Source organism: Marmota marmota, unplaced genomic scaffold (assembly GCF_001458135.2).
Source record: "Marmota marmota marmota unplaced genomic scaffold, marMar, whole genome shotgun sequence".
In the NCBI taxonomy this organism is placed as follows: domain Eukaryota; kingdom Metazoa; phylum Chordata; class Mammalia; order Rodentia; family Sciuridae; genus Marmota; species Marmota marmota.
The window spans coordinates 6153098-6170719 of record NW_026000130.1 but is presented as its reverse complement, the minus strand read 5'-3'; the positions used below and the strand labels follow the sequence as shown (position 1 = coordinate 6170719).

Genomic DNA, 17622 nt, shown 5'->3' with positions numbered 1-17622 from the left:
TTATGCAATATAAGTGAGAGTCATCACAAGGTGCAAAGGTGGTTCAATATTAGAAAATCAATCAGTGGAACCACTAAGATATTGAAGGGGAGTAAAAACCCATCTATATCCCAACTGACACAATGAAATATTTAACAAAATGTAACACAATGGAAATATATTTGGGATAATGAGTAAAAGGAACTACCTCAACATGATAAAGAACATTTACAAAAAACCCATAAATAGTATCATACTCAATAATGAAAGACTGAAAGTTTTCCCTTTGAGATCTCTAAAAAAGAACCGAGGCTACAAATCTTCATTACCTTTTCTAAGGAAATGATTTTTAATGTATATCTATAAAATTACACTAAATCAAGTGTCATCCCAAAGATGAATAAATATTAATTACATATCAATAAGGGCTAAACATTATGAGAGAGTGAATATAAGCAAGAAAGGACCAATCCAACAAAAAAGAGGCAAAGAAACAAATTTGGTAATTATGAAATAGTTCACACTGGACTAACCTTCTCATAGGTGACAATGATAAACTCTGGACCACTTATAAAAATGTCTTAAAGACATTGAGAACAACTCAAACTGGACAGAAGTGGGAAGGAGTCCAATCCTTGAAATAGAGGAACTGCATGAAGTGAGATAGTTACACAGCTTTTCTACCAAGGGCTTTCCCTAGTCTTCCAGTGTGGAGTGACCAGCAGTTAAACACAGAGTCCCATTCTTACTGAGTTGAGTTGATAGAGGTTGAGGATTCAGAGCAGTTGAAAAATGTGGGGAGAAATTCCAGAAATCATGGAGCCACAGATAAAGGGGATCCAAATCTGTACATAAACTTCTCTTGAATCCCTGGCTCACCTTGGAAAATATGCATGCGTAGAAGAATTTCTAAAGAGTCCACAACAGGAAACTGTTGGAAAGGCATAAAAAACTAAAGATTTCAGTTGCTGCTTACATTAAGAGAGACACAAATTAGAGTTGGAATTCCATTAAGTTAGAGGGGCTTTGTAATGACCTTAGGCTTTTCACTGAAATCCCGGAAGGGCCATATTTTAGGAATACAGACTCTATTCCAGGGCTAAGAATTTGCCATAAGACTAAGAGAAAAACTGAAACAACCTACTCTATCAAAGTATAAAATTAGATCTTTATGAGTTTAAGGTGATCAGCTAACAATTTACCTGAATGTTAGGACAAAAATCAATACTTTATGGAGGAATGTGATCCAGAGTTCCTGCAATGTATCATACAAAATGTCTAGTATACATTAAATTTACTAAGCACATTAGGAAAAAAAACATAAGCAATCAGTAGAAATGGATCCCAAGTTGACTCAGATATTAAAATTGGCAAACAAAGATTTCAAAGCAGCTACATTAAAGAATATGAAGAAAATGATGGTTATGAGTGAACAGACAGGAAACCATGGCAGAAAACTGGAAACCATTTAAAAGCTTTGGAAAGGAAGCATATAGAAATTCCAGAACTAAAATTCTGATTCAATATCTGAAATGAAAAATTTGCTGATTAGTCTTAACAATAGATTGGAAATGGCAGAGGAAAGAGCCAATAAATCCAAAGATAGATTGATAGAACTAAACTGAAGAACATAGAGAAAAAAATTAAAATAAAAACAAGTCTTAATGATTTATGGGATAATATCAAAAGGGCTAATATATATGTAAGTAGAGTGACAAAAAAGAGGAGAAAACAAAGCAGAAAAACATGCTAAGAAAAGGTGGTCAAAACTCCCCAAATTCGGTGAATACCATTAATTTATAGATTTCAGCTCAGCAAAACCTATACAGTATAAACACACATGCCTGTATATGTGTGTGCGTGCGTGCACAGACACAACACACAAACACACACATTAATACCTCATAATAATACTGTCGAAAAGCCAAAAATGAGGGGAAAACTTTGAAAGTCACAGAGAAAATAAAATATATATATATTCATACAGAGAGCAAAAATATGAATTACAGCTGACTTCTCATCAGAAACAAGAGGGCAGAAGAGAATAGAACAGCATCTTTAAAGTGGTGAAAGAAAAATATTGTCAACCTAGACTTATATATTCCGTAAAAATGTCCTTCAAAAACAGGGATGAAAAAAAAATTCTGATAAACAAAAACTGAGAATCTGTCATTCTATTTTGGGCTGGTTTAACACAAAACCACAGACGGGATAATTTATAAAGAACAGATTTTTTTTTTTTTCTCAGAGTTCTGGAGGTTGGAAGTCCAAGATCAAGATGCTAGCATTTGGTGTCTGGTGAGTGCTGTGTCTTCTGGAGGAAAGGAACAGTATGTCCTCATGTGGCAGAAGGGCAAGAGAGCCTAATGCTGCTCTTATAAGGACCTTAATCCCATTCATGGCACGGGGAGGGTGTCATGAACTAATCAGCTCTTAAAGTACTGAACTCTTGGGAGCTTGTTTGGAGGTTCTGACAGCGGAGTGCAGCAACTTGTATTTCTTGACCAAAACATAGTCATCCTCTATCAGGGAAGGTCGCCCCCTTCACTGAGCTTACAGCTTTGGGAGGGAGGTACTTGAAGTAGTGAGGCAGGAAGAGGATACCCACCTAGCCAGTCAAATCAGCCAAATCAACCTGGTGGTCAATAGGGTGACAGATGTAGCAGCCAGATAGCCCTCACATCCAGGCCTGAACTGTTAACACCATCACATTAACCATTAAATTTCAACAACTGAGTTTTGAAGGGGATACATTCAAATCATAGCACTAGCTACTTTAAGATTTATTGTAAATGTACAGTAACCAAGACACTTTAATAATGGTATCAAGATAGATAAGTAGATTATGGAATAAATGAATAAAAAAAGATCCATATGTTATGGCCTATTGATGTTAGCCAAAGGTGCTAAAATGTTGGGGAAGATATGAAGCAACTAGAATTGCTACACATTGCTTATGTACTCCTTTGGAAAATAGTTTGGCAGTTATTTATAAAGTGAAACATATGCCTACCCTTAGCCTATTAAGTCTACTCATAGCTATTATCCCAGAGAAATTATACTTAGGTCCACAAAAAATCTTCTGTAAGAATGTTTAGAGCCCCAAACTGAAAACAATCCAGATGCCCATTAACAGTATGGCTAACCAAGTGTAGTACATTTATACAATGGGATACTAAAATTCAGCAAGAAAAATGAACAAACCATCGAAATATAAAAATACCTGGATAAATCTCAAAACACTATGTTACACAAAGCCAGACACAAAATAGCATGAAACATATGATTATGCTCATATTAACTGATATTCTTAATCCTAATGTTAGTGCAATACATTTTCCCTTTAATGGTCTGTTTCTTTTATATCAGGTGTAAGTAATCTTTACTTACATACTCCAAGGTCCTGATTTCTTATAAAGCTTTATTGTTTTACTTTTCATGTTCAAATATATACAGTTCATCTGCAATGAATTTTTGTGTATAGTATAAGAACCACTATTCCTTTTTAAAGTTTAGCCCAAACCCTCAGTATCATTTGTTGAAAAATTCCTGTCCCCTACCACTTTCCTCATCTCTTTGCCATAGATCAAGCAACTATGCCTGTGGATCCTTTCTGTACTTTGCATTTTGTCATGTTGGTTTGTCTATACTTGTCCCCAAACCACATTGTTTTGGTTAGTATTGATTCACAATACATACTGGTATCCATTAATGTATATACTCAGTTTTGTTTATCTGCAAGAAATTTCCTTAGCTATTACTTGCTCTTTGTATTTTTATGTTAGAGTTGGTATGTCAATTTAAAAAAATTACTGCAATTTTGCCTGTTATTATCCTGAATAGGTAGAATAGCATGTATAGCATATTGTCAATACTAAATCTTCCAATTCATGTATATAGAATATTCCTGTACATATTTAGGTCTCATTAATATTTTCTCAACAATGCCTTGTAATTCTTGAGCAATTTTCTCACATCTTTTGGGATATTTATTTCTAGGTATCTGATATGGTTTTATGGTATTACAGGTGATAATGAGTAAAATGTTAATTCTTGTATTTTGATCTTGTTACCAATCTTCTTAAAATCACTTTTAAATTTTAACAATTCGTCTATAAAATCTTTTATGATTATTTTATTTATTCCATCTCTATTCTTATGTAATTTATTTGCCTTTTTGGACTGGCGACACCTCCAGTACAATGTGAATTAAAGTAGCTATAATGGACATATGCACCTTGTTCCCACTCTCAGGGGGAAGGATTTCCACATGTAAATATTAAGTATGGTAAGTGCTATATTTAAAAGGTGTTTAAAAGTCAGAATAATTCTTAATTTGCTGAGATTCAAAGAAATAAGTGTTACAGTTTAAAAAGGATTTTTATCTAATGAGATGAGATTTTCTTTCTTCTTTTTTTTCAGTTGATGTGGTCAAGTACCTGGGCTATTTTTTAAAATTTTATTTTTGGTTCATGCATAATAATTGTACATACCTATGGGGTACAATATGATATTTCAACATATGTATACATTGTATAATAATTAATTTAGGACAATTATCATACATTGATGGATTTTAAAATAATAAACTATTCTTGCATTCCTGAGTAAATTGCAGATGGTCATGGTATATTATTTTTCCTATATGTTGCTGGATCTCACTTGCTAATATTTTGTTTAAAAATTTTGCATCTATGTTCATATGTGCATAATATATATTACTCATATTTTCTTTACACCTTTCTTAGACATTTTGAAAGAGAAGGATCTTCTAAGTAGCATGCAGTTGGTTTTAAAAAATATAGTCTAATAATCTTAGCTCTTGAACTCAGGTATTTAGTATACTTATATTTCATGAAATTGCTGATAAATTTATTTATATATATCATGTTTTTATTCATTTTCTACTTAAGCCACCTGTTTAATGTTCTTTTCATTCTTTTTTTTGGACTTCTTTCAGGCTACTAAAATATTTCTTAGTAGTTCTCCATTTCCTTCTATTAACTCTCTAGTTAAACATTCTTGAACTATATTATTCTCTTATTGCTTGGTTTCAAGATTACATACATCCTTGATATAGTATTGTCTTGTACAAGTTTTTTTAAAAATTACATCCGCATTAATTTTAAAACATTAGAATATTTAAGTTTCATTTAACCTTTTCTCAGCCTTTTCATATATTATTTTCATATGTCATAAATCCCATGGACATTTTTTCTTATTGATGTTTTCAACAGTTGCTATTTGTTTATCTTTAGCATGTACTTATCCTGTCTGGTGCTCTTAATTCTCTGAAGTTCAATTCTATTTGGGTTATTCTGCATTAAGACTGAAGAATTTCCTTTAGTATTTCTTATAGTATAATAATTTCCTTTAGTATTTCTATAGTACAAGTATTTCTTATAGTACATGTACTGTAATGTTTCTTTTTCTCTTTCTTGCTTTATTTTGCAATGCTGGGGATTGAACCCAGAGCCTTGGACTTGCTAGGTAAGTGCTCTACCTCTGAGCTGCATCCCCATCCCTTTTTATTTTATTTTGAGTCAAGGTCTTGCTAAGTTGTCCAGGCTGGTCTTGAACTTGCAATCCTCCTACCTCAGCCTCCCAAGTGGCTGGGATACAGGTGTACACCACCTGACCCAGCTTAACAAATTCCTTTAACTTGTATTTATCTAAGAACATATTTATTTTACCTTCATTTTGGAGAATATTTTTGATGGGTATTGAATTCTAATTTGGTAGTTATTTCTTTAGCACTTGAAGATGCTATTCCATTGTCTTTTGGCTTCCACAGTTTCTTCCAAAGACCGTCTCTTTGTTGCTTATTTAAAGGTAATGTGATTTATTTTCCTATGGCTGCTTTAAATATGTTCTAATTATATTCAATTTCCACCATAATGTAATCTAGGCATGGTTTTTTTTGTATTAATCATGCTTCAGTTTGGAATTTCTTAGGTTTCTGGAGAGCTGTCCATCAGTTTTGGACACTATCTTTTAAAAATTATTTCAGACCAATTTGTTCCTTTCTTTCTGTGATTTCAATATGCATATTATTACTCAGATTGTGTTTCATATGCATCTTACTTGTATTTGTGTATTTCAGTTTGATACTATCAACTGATCCATCTTCAATAATTGTGTCTTTGGCTGTATTCAATTATTGAGTTCTTTTTTTTGTTTTTTTGAGGTACTGAAGATCAAACCCAGTAGCACACTGAGTTATATCCCAAGTTCTTCTTATTTTTTACTTTGAGACAGGGTCTCATTAAGTCACCCTTGGTGACCTTGAACTTGCATTCCTTTTGCCTCAGCCTCCCAGCTGGGATTCTAGGTATGTGCCATGTTTGGCTTTCTCTGAGTTCCTAATTTCAGATATTTATTTTTAAATTATATAAAACATCTTTAATCTATTCTATAAATTCTGATTTTCTGGAAGAATTCTCAATATTTTTGTACAGTTTATAATCTCTTCCTTATATTTAAGTGTACATAATAATCATAGTTATTTTATTCTAGTTTTGATTTTTAAAAAATTGTTCTTTTTAGATGTACATGGCAATAGAGTATATTTTGACATATTATACATACATGGAGTATAACTTATTCTAAGTAGGATCCCATTGTTGAGGTTGTACATGGTGTTGAATTTCATTGGTGGTGTATTCATATATGAACATGGGAAAGTTATGTCTGATTCATTCTACTGTCTTTCCTATTCCCACCCTTCCCTTCATTCTCCTTTATCTAATCCAATGAACTTCTATTCTATTTTCCCTACTTATTGTGTGTCAGCATTGCATATCAGAAGATTTTTGGCCCTTGGTTTTTGGGGACTGGCTTATTTCACTTAGCATTATAGCCTCCAGTTCTATCCATTTACCATCAAATGTCATAATTTCATTCATCCTTATGGCTGAGTAACACTCCATTGCACACGCGTGCGCGTGTGTGTGTGTGTATATCACATTTTCTTTATCCATTCATCTACTGAAGGGCACTTAGGTTGGTTCCATAGTTTAGTAATTGTGAATTGAGCTGATATAAACATTGATGTGGCTGTGTCACTGATTTTAAGTCCTTTGGGTGTATGCCAAGGAGTGGGATAACTGGGTCAAATGGTGGTTCCATTCAAGTTTTTTGAGGAATCTCTATACTGCTTTCCAGAGTAGTTGCACCAATTTGCAGTCCCACCACCAATGTATGAGTGTACCCTATCTCCCCTCATCTTTCCTAACATTTACTGTTGCTTGCATTCTTGATAATTGCCATCCTGACTGCAGTGAGATGGAATCTCAATGTAATTTTAATTTGCAATTCTGTAATTGCTAGAGATGTTGAACATTTTTTCATATGTTTATTGATTGATCTTATTTCTTCTTCTGTAAAGTATCTGTTCAGTTCCTTTGCCCATTTATTGACTGAGTTATTTTGTGTGTGTGTGTGTGTGTGTGTGTGTGTGTGTTTGAGTTCTTTATATATCCTGGAGATTAATGCTTTATCTTAAGTGCAGGTGGCATGGATTTTCTCCCATTCTTGATTATTTCTTTTGCCGTGAAGAAGCTTTTTAGTTTCATACTATTCCATTTATTGATTCTTTTTTAAAATATTTTTTTAGTTGTTGATGGACCTTTATTTTTATTTACTTATATGCACTGCTAAGAATCGAACCCTATGCCTCACACATGCTAGGCAAGCACTCCACCACTGAGCTACAACCCCAGTACCCCATTTATTGATTCTTGATTTTATTTCTTGTGCTTTAGGAGTCTTGAGGAAGTTGGTTCCTAAGCTGACATGATAGGAAAGTTGGTCCTATATTTTCTTCTAGTAGGTACAAGGTCTCTGGTCTAATGCCTAGGTTTTTGGTCCACTTTGAGTTGAGTTTTGTGTAGAGTGAGAGATAGGGGTTCAATGTCATTTTGTTACTGTGGATTTGTTGAAGAGTCTAGTTTTCCTCCCATGTATGTTTATGGTGCCTTTGTCTAGTATGAGATAAATGTACTCTTGTGGGTTTGTTTCTATGTCTTCTTTTTTATTTTTTAGATCCTGACTATCACTTTTATGCTAAAAGCATGATGTAGGCTTTTAGTATTATACAGATGTTTTATTATGTTGAAAACACCTGCCAAATGTTTATTTTTATTTGTTGTTTTACATATACATACATGTGGTGCAACCCATCACAATTTTGATCCCATTCTTGTGGTTGTACATGATGTAGAGTTACACTGGTTGTGTATTCATATATTAGCATAGGAAAGTTATGACCAATTCATTCTACTGTTATTTCCTATTCTCATCTCCATCCCTTCCCTTCAATCCTCTTTGTTTAATCCAATGAACTTCTGTACTTCTGCTTCCTACCTGCCTTTGTTATGGGTTAGCATCTGTGTATCATGTCTCTGTGTCTTCTATTCTGTTCCATTGTTTTTCATGTCTATTTTGGCACCAATACCACACTGTTTTTGTTACTATAGCTCTGTAGTATAATTTAAAGTCTGGTATTGTGATGCTTCCTGCTTCACTTTTCTCACTGAGGACTTCTTTGGCTATTCTGGGCCTCTTTATTTTCCAAATGAATTTCACGATGTGTTTTTTTTTTTAATTTCTATTAAGAATGTCACTGGAATGTTACTAGGAATTGCATTGAATCTGTGTAGTACTTTTGGTAATATGGCCATTTTGACAATTAATTCTGCCTATCCAAGAACAATCATGGTTATTTTAAAGTCCTGGTCTGCTAACCTCACCTGTGGGTCTGCATTTTATCTATCTATCTATCTATCTATCTATCATCTATCATAGTGAGAGAGACATTCTTGTCTTGCTACATCATTAAGCATGATGTAGGCTTTTAGCATAATACAGATGTTTTATTATGTTGAAAAGCACCTGCCAAATGTTCTTTTCATCATCTGTGAACAGGGTATACACATTTTTTATATTTGACCTGTTATTATGGTGAGTTATATTACTACATATCCTAATACTGAATCATCCTTATATTTCTGGGAAAAAAATCATGGTTGGTAATAATATATTATTTTTTATGATATTATTGGATTTGTGTTGGACATTTTATTTACATTTTTTGCATTGATATTTTAAAATGAGATTAGTCTTTAGTTTAAATATTTTTCAATGCTATATGTGTTAAGTTTTGGCACCTATAGCTTGAGCTTCATAAAATGAATTCATCTACCTTTTTTTCTATATACTTTAAAACTGAAATCCATTTCTTAAAATTTCTCAGAAAATTTTTTTTTCAAACATGAAACACTAATAAAAATGTAAAGGAAAACTCAAACACTGTAGAGATAAGATAGGTAAAATAGATAGTGGACATAAACCTTGATGCAAAATTAAGGCATATTTCAGACACAATATAGGTCATGTTAAAGATGTGTGGGTTGCATGAGGCACATGGGTTGCCAGTGTGAAAGCCTATGGAACAAGCCCTTGTAGGTGTCATGTGGTTTCATGGTTAAAGGCATTGCCCCACAATTGACAAGTTCCCCTACTTATTATGTGATTTCAGATAGCTCAGCAGTCTGAGCTACTGTTTTTCCATTTGTAAAACAAGAATAATTAAAGGGAAACTTACCTTTAATGGTTGTCATGAGAATTAAATGAAATAATAAGATAGTTTATGCTATTTTCCCCAAAAGGACTATTTTGGGGGGGCATATTAAATTATGCCCATTTTTATCATTGTGATGATGATTTTTTTCCCAAGTAAAAAGAGTTTTCTTTGTAATCATCAAGGAAATACATTTTCATTGCAATATTATAACAAAAACCAAAAATAAAAACTGGAAACAAAAAACAAGCCTCCAAACTAACTGGACTATATATAAACAGGAGAATTCTACATACAGTATTGCAGCCTATTTTTTCATGTAATTACACATTGTGAGTGACATTTCTTTGACAGCCTTAACTCATGTGATTAGAGGAATACTTCACCTTCCTGTTACCAGAAGTTCCTTTTCAGTGGCCATAGGCCTCATCAAAGTATATATGTTCATTGTGAACATGGCACTGGAACTGTTGAAAATGGAAGTCAGGGAGGACATGAGGGCAGCACACATTGTGGTCAGCATCAACCCTTGAAAGCCTGGAAGAAAAATGACACTTTCTGGACTTTCAGTTCTCTGACCATGCCTTGAGAGTTAGGCCTCCTAAAGAACTTTCCAAAATACTAAATTTTCCCCTATAAAGAATTCAAAATTTACATGGATTGTAATTCCACCAAATATAGATTATTGTGTTATATTTTTTCCTGCTTTGTGACAAGACTTAATAGTCCTCTGCTGTGTCTTCATATAAAAATGGGAGCTGGTATCTTGTATGGTTACTCTGTGCAAGAACATCTCTTCAGACATCATCCTGTACTATTCTCTCTACAGTGCTGAGAGATGGACACCATTGCTTGCAGAGGCTTAGGGACCATTCAAACTATAGAAGTCATTCAGTTCTTTAGGGAATGTTCAAACTATAGAAGTCATTAAGTTCCTTGTGCCTTGGTGTCCTCATCTATAAATTGAGGATATGATGACTCACCACACAAAGTTATAGTTAAGATTAAGATAAACTAAGTAAAGATGGGTTGACACAATGTACAATATATAGCAAGCGCTAACAAATGTCAGTTATAAATCTCACAATCTTTTATTTGCTACCTGGAAAGCCACCATGTGGCAGGGACAGTAAATACTCCATCTGAAGATTTCTTTTCTATATGCTGTTGGGGAACCTAAGGACAACCAGGACCTAAGCTGGAGGCCCACTGTGGCAATACCCAAATTGTCCTCAGTGGGCCATTTGGGGCAGGTCAGACATAGATTGGGTCCTTGTATTTTCCTTCAACTGCCCACTGTCACTCACAGCCCTGTTTGCTCGAGGCTCAGGCATTTTCAGAGAGTCAGCTGAGAGTTCAGACAACTCACTTCCTGCACTTTAGGAAGGTCAGTATTTCCCTCCACCTGATTCCATCTATCCTGTGTTTTATGGAAACATCTCAACCTTTTCTACCTGGTTGTTCTCCAGAGTTGACACAGAATTTAAAAAAATATCAATTTGGCCATTTTAATGAAATTTGGGGAAGAAAATGAGATAAATGCTTGAGCTCACTACCACCTCACAATGAAAGTCATTTGACTGTTAGGTAACTGCCTGTATCCTAGACAGTGAACTTTTTGAGGACAGGACTAGTCTTGCTTGTCTTTACACTGCCATGGCTTAGAATAACACCTTTTACAGCATGGAGCTCATTTTTCTTTTACCATATTTACTGGTGCATCATAATTATGCATAATGGTAGGATTCACTATTATATATTCACACATGCACATGTTTTTTTTTAAAATTTTTTATTGTTGGTTGTTCAAAACATTACATAGTTCTTGATATATCATATTTCACACTTTGATTCAAGTGGGTTATGAACTCCCATTTTTTCCCCGTAACATGAACATGTTATAACAATATGACTTGGACAATATTGTTTCCCAATTTTCACCCATTTCTCTCCACAACTCCCTCTTCTGGTCCCTTTACTCTACTATACTGGTCTCCCTTAGATTTTCATGAGATCTCCCTGACATCTGTTTTCATATATTCTCTCTAGCTTCCACATATGAGAGAAAACGTGGCCCTTGCTTTTCTGATTTGGCTTATTTCACTTAACATGTTCTCAAGTTCCATCCATTTTCTTGCAAATGACATAGTTTCGTTCTTCTTTATGGTCGAATAAAACTCCATTGTGTATATATACCACATTTTAAAAATCCATTCATCCATTGATAAACACCTAGGCTGGTTCCATAATTTAGTTATTGTGACTTGTGCTGCTATAAATATGGGATGAATGTTATCACTATAGTATGAAGACTTTAATTCTTTAGGATAAATACCAAGGAGTTCCACTTTTGAGGAACTGTAGAGCCCATTTTTTGAAAGAATGAGCAAAGAAATGCATTTAGTAGGTAAAGTGAGTAATGCCAATGGTAGGGGCAGGTTGTGCCTCCCAGAAGATGTGTACTACTAGCGTGTGAAGAGAAGAGGAGGAGGCCTTGATTCCTTTTGTTATGGAAAGCAAGGTTGCTTCCATTGTCCTAATGTCCCTCTCAGCCTGAAGCCTGCATTTCTACCCAGAGTGATGGGTTGGCTTATAAAGAAGCCCACCCCTGCTACCCTCATTCCTAACTGGCCACATGTAGTCTAAAGGCACAGTCCCCAATCATGGGGTTTCTACGGCACTCAGTGGCAGGGTTTGTTTCTTACCATTAGGCAGCACTGCTATCACCAGCTTTGGATAAGCAATGGCTTTGCAATTGGATCTGCTGCCACAGTACTTTAGACATTCTGAAGGTACAACACATGCCACTTGATCTGCAAAAAGAAGCAAAAGTAACACCAACATGCTGGTCTTAGAGCTCTAAATCTGAGCTTAAGGTAAGGGAAGCAAATTAGGAATCACATATTCACATGTAGATGTTAAATCCTTGGTCCACTGGTGACTGTTCCAATCCAGGATCCTAAATTCTTGGGGGCTTAGGATAGCAGAAAGGGTTAGGACTCAGGTTCCTATTAGTCAATGGATTGGAGTTTCTATTGATTCACTGCATGACCCAAATCAAGTCACAAGACCTTAATAAGCCTTTCAATGATTCCATCAAGATGATAGTAAAGTGGATGGATTATTTGCCATATATTAGCATGTTACCAACTATAACCATTCTCTCTTAGTGCTGATAGGGGTGTTCATTCAGAGTAATAACTTGGGACTATAGGTCTTGGAAGGCAGAGGGGCCTATTTTCTAATTTATGAGAAAGCACCACTCACAAGGTCTAACAAAATCTCTACTTGACAGTTTAAAACATAATCAGGGAGTGTTGAGAATCTTCTCTGTTAAAACTGGGATAGAAATTTAGATAAAGAGATATATCTTAGGTACACTGAAGATGGGTTAGTGTAAGAGATGTCTATTACACAGCTACTTAGCACTAAAAAACATTCTCCATTTTGTTTAGCCTTGTCAAAAGCACTGTGTAGAGACAGATTCCCCTGGAAGTCACCTTCTTTGCCCCTGTGGTTGCACCTATCAAAGTAAGTGCTACCATAAATTTAATGATTAAACAGACTCATTACAGGATAACCTAGTAAAACAGTTGAAATGGGGATAAGATACATTCATGGGAATTATGATTACTTATTAGGGGAAATAGGTATGCTTTAATAGTATTTAAGGCAAAGAATATGGGCCTCACTCTGAGTCAGCCTACTTTGGGGCTGTATCAAGCTCCCTCCAATGTGCCTCATGAGTTTAATGAGGCTATGAAAGGCTGGCCCTGGGGCTATGAGAAGCAGTGACAGCATCTGTGAGATCCCAGCAGAGCACATAGTACATAATGCATGCCCAGCATGATGTTTGCAATGCAGTGAAAGCAACTCAAAGTTCTAGCAGACTTGTGTCTCAAAGTCATAGCTGAGCCCCTATCAGAGGCTTGCTCTTCCATGCCTGAATGTTTCACCATGGAATTTCTGTCTTGCTGGGAACATCCACACTTTGTGCCAGACTTCTGCTCAGCTGCATCCCACAGAAGTAATTGGGAATACCTCAATAACCAGTATACTGTGGGAAACCTGATAATCCCAAATATTTTCTAGATTTCTAATTCAGGAGAAGCTGATGCTGTGAGTGAACACATGAGAATCAAGAATTTACCTGGGAACAAGATGCGACTGATCATTCCTGGCACCACCATGAGGAACATGGGCAGCAGCTTCAAGTACCCACACAAAATGCAGCCACTTTTAATGTGAAACATATTCTTCCCTGCCAGGCATCTCTGGATAAAAATCTGTCAAGGAAACAGAGGTGGTAAGGTGAAAGATGGCTCTATTAGAGTATATAAACCCTGGGCCACCTTGGCACGGATTAAGACAATTGTGACCTGCTATAACAGCAGGATGTGCCCTCTGATGGGTTTTTGATAAACTGCTCACTCCTCATCCAGACACCTCTGGGCCATCCAGGGCCAGGAAGACATGTGCACATTCTGCCCAGTGCACAGCTGCCAGAGAGGAAGGGATGATGCATGTTATATTGGCCTCACTGTGTACCAATCATAGCTGTGCAGAGCTTACAAGATGTCCCCTGGCAAGGATGAGACTCCATTCTGGAGACCACAGATTATCTCTGCCAGGTATAAGGAAGGGATCCTTGTGACATCAATCAAAGCAAAGGTGGGCTCCTGGGTGTTCAGGACAGAGACCAACTTCATTCATCTACAATGAAATAAACTACCATAAGTGCAGACTCTCCCAGGAGATATTTCAGGCCCTATTTCATGGTTCTTGGGCTTGAAGAGGCAACATGCTGTCAAGCTAAAGGGAATGATATGGCCAGAAGGTAGAGAAGCACTTAGGAAAGAAAACAGACATGGTTCAGAGCATCAAAACAATGCACTAAAATTATGCTCTTTATGCAGAGAGAGCCTACAGAAATCTTTGCAACCTATACCTCAGATAGATAGATACTTCAAGGATATACAAAGAACTCAAAAAGCTTAACACCAAAAAAGCAAATAACCCAATCAATAAATGGGCAAAGGAACTAAACAGACACTTCACAAAAGAAGAAATACGGTCAACAAATATATGAAAAAATGTTCAACATCCCTAGCAATTACAGAAATGCAAATTAAAAATACACTGAAATTTTAATCTCACCTCAACTAGAATGGCAATTATCAAGAATACAAGCAACAATAATGTTAGTGAGGATGTGAGGAAACGAGTATACTCATACATTGTTGGTGGAACTGTAAATTAGTGCAACTTTAATGGAAAGCAGTATGGAGATTCTCAAAAAACTAGGAATGGAACCACTATTTTACTTAGTTATCTCACTCCTTGGAATACATCCAAAGGATTTAAAATCAGCATACCACAGTGACACAGCCATATCAATGTTTACAACTGCACAACTCACAATAGTTAAGCTATGGAGGTAACCTAGGTGCTTCAACAGATAAGTGGATAAAGAAAATGTGGTACATATATACAATAGAATATTACTCAGCCATAAAGAAGAATGACTTTATGAAATTTGCTGGTAAATGAATGGATCTGGAGACTATCATGTTAAGTGAAATAAGCCAGTTCCCCAAAACCAAAGGGTGAATATTTTATATGATATGTGGAAGCTAACCCACAATAAGGGGGGCAGAGGGAAATAATGAAGTTCACTGGTTTAGACAAAGGGGAATGAAGGAAAAGGAAAAAGGATAGAATAGGAAATACAGTAGAAAGAATCTGACATAACTTTCCTATGTACTTACATGAATACACCACAGTGAATCCCATTATTGTGTACATCAGGTCCCTAATTAGAATAAGATATATTCCATGCATGTATAATTTTATCAAAATAGATTCTACCATCATATATAACTAAAAAGAACCAATAAAAATTATGCTCTTGAAGAATATTCAAATAAAACAAAAAAATGGCCATAGTGATTCAAAAGCACAGGATACAAAATAGCATCTTCACTGTGACCTGGTACCTAGAAAAAGTCCATAAGAATAAACCAAAGGATAATAGTGGTTAATCCTGGGGTAAGAGGATTAATATGTAAGATTTTCATTTTCTTCTTTATGTTTACTTTAGAAGTGCATTATTTTACTAATAGAGGAAAGAACCCAAAGGTGATCCTGACTCATGTGACTTATACTGATTCTTGTTCACAGCCAGCCGGTTGTTGGCCTCTGGTGGAGAGGAGCTTGAGTAGGTGAAGAGCACACATGCTCTTTGTCATCCTTAGGCCTGGGCACAAAAGAGATTGTCTTTTATGGAGGCTATGTAGTAGCAGAGCAATAGTAGAAATGTGACACTTATATAGAAGAAAGGGTGACATAAGGACATTAAATCATTCCACATGGAAAGTCCTAAGTACTGGGCTGAGGATGTTGTTCAGTGGTAGAGCAATTGCCAGCAATTGTTGAACCAGGCTTAGCAAGCTCTGGTTCAACAATTCCCAGCACCATGAAATAAGAAAGGAAGAAAAAATTCATAAGCACTTTGTCACATTTTAATGTATTACAAAGTAGGGGAAGGGAAGGATTCTTGTTTAAAAATGGTGATGAAGGCAGATGCAGTGGCACACACCTGTAAATCCCAACTACTTGGGAGACTGAGAAGTGTAAATTTGATGCCAGCATGAGAAATCTAGCAAGACTTTGTCTCAAAATAAAAAATAAGAAGAGCTGGAGATGTAACTCAGTGATCAAAGTGCCTCTGGTTCCCCAGTATTAGGGTGTGGAGAAAAACTGGTGGGGGGCAAAACAGTTAACAATTGTCTGTCAGTTACTTGCTTCACCTAGCATGTGGGATGCCCTAGGTTCTATCCCTAACACTCCAAAAAGAATAAAAAATATTTTTTCTTAAACCATTTCCTTTACAAGTTAGAAATGCTAGAGGCTGGAAGTTCCAAGATTAAGATGCCAACAGATTCAATATCTAGTGAGGTGGGGGTGGTTCAAGATGTCAGGATAGAGAAGGTTGCTTTCCTGGCTGTTCCATGGCATGAAACCAAAAAAGCAGAGAGATAACCTTCTCAGAAACAAAAAAAAGCTGGGAGGTACTTTACTAGAATTTAATACCGAACGTTCAAAGAAGACTGGGGACTCAGGAGGCCAAATATAATAAAATAAGGAAGAAATCCTCAGAGCCATAGCTGCTGCCATGGCCGGAGGCACCAGCCAGAGCAGTCCTTCCATGAGCAAAGTGGAGGGAATTAAAGGAACCCACATTTTTAGGAGGCCTGAGTCATGTCTGGGTGTGGAGATTTTAGAGATCAAAGACACTGCCTGACTAAACTGAAAAGCGTGCTGCACAATATCCTTGTGCGGCAAAGAAGCTGTATCTCTCCTGGCTGCATGTGGAGTACAGAGAAGGGAACAATTTTGCAGCTGTGGTGCAGGACCAGAAGCTAGGGGAGCCAATTCCTGGCAAACCTGAATTTGGCCTGAAATATAGGCCTGGAAAACCCACACTGCATTGCATAGAGTGTTCCTAAGTGACCAGAAGAAAATCAAACATGGGGAGAGATTTACACAGGGGACTACTGGTTGTGGAAACCGACCTGGCTCTTCCCCACCCCCTCCAATCTGACTGCTTGCAAAAATGGGTCGGGGAGATGCGCCTGGCTGGGAATTAGAAAGGGTGAGGGGGGAAAGATTGAGTTTGGAGACTGAACCATATCAGGAAACCAGTCTGTGGGTGATGCAGTGGACTAAGAATTGGCTCTTCCACCATGAGTGGAACCCTGGGGATGTCTCTGGGGTTCAGCATGGACCAGAAACTGCTGGGCCCTAGAGGTGTGCTGATTTTAAATCTCCAGACTAATCGGCATTCAGTGAAGAACATGGAGCCACCTAACCCTAAACTCCAGGAGTTCTGTGAAATTACCTCTCTCACTCCAGCAACCCCACCATGAGCAAGCATCACACTCCAGATGACCCCACCTAACACACCTGAGAAGGGAAGCTGAGAATCTTTTGAACTCCAACAGAAACAATTCTTTTCTCTGTTTAATTATGACCTTAATGGTTTATGGACAACTATACATATT

General features: G+C 36.4%; 2 protein-coding genes across 2 annotated transcripts in view; one reads left to right on the top strand and one right to left on the bottom strand.

Moving 5' to 3' along the window:
- Rsph14 (radial spoke head 14 homolog) overlaps positions 1–4580 on the top strand; it is a 97065-nt gene extending 92485 nt beyond the window's left edge. Inside the window, exon 7 of the mRNA XM_048785028.1 lies at positions 2228–4580. Within this exon, the coding sequence (XP_048640985.1) occupies positions 2228–2346 (119 nt within the window). The 3' untranslated portion in view covers positions 2347–4580. The remainder of the gene's footprint in view (positions 1–2227) is intronic.
- The window catches only part of LOC107154529 (sodium/glucose cotransporter 1-like), a 58297-nt gene that overhangs the window by 6586 nt on the left and 34089 nt on the right, over positions 1–17622 (bottom strand). The window contains exons 8-10 of the mRNA XM_048785029.1: positions 13710–13845; positions 12265–12372; positions 9946–10096 (exon numbers count right to left, since the gene is read on the bottom strand). Of these exons, the coding sequence (XP_048640986.1) occupies positions 9946–10096; positions 12265–12372; positions 13710–13845 (395 nt within the window). The remainder of the gene's footprint in view (positions 1–9945; positions 10097–12264; positions 12373–13709; positions 13846–17622) is intronic.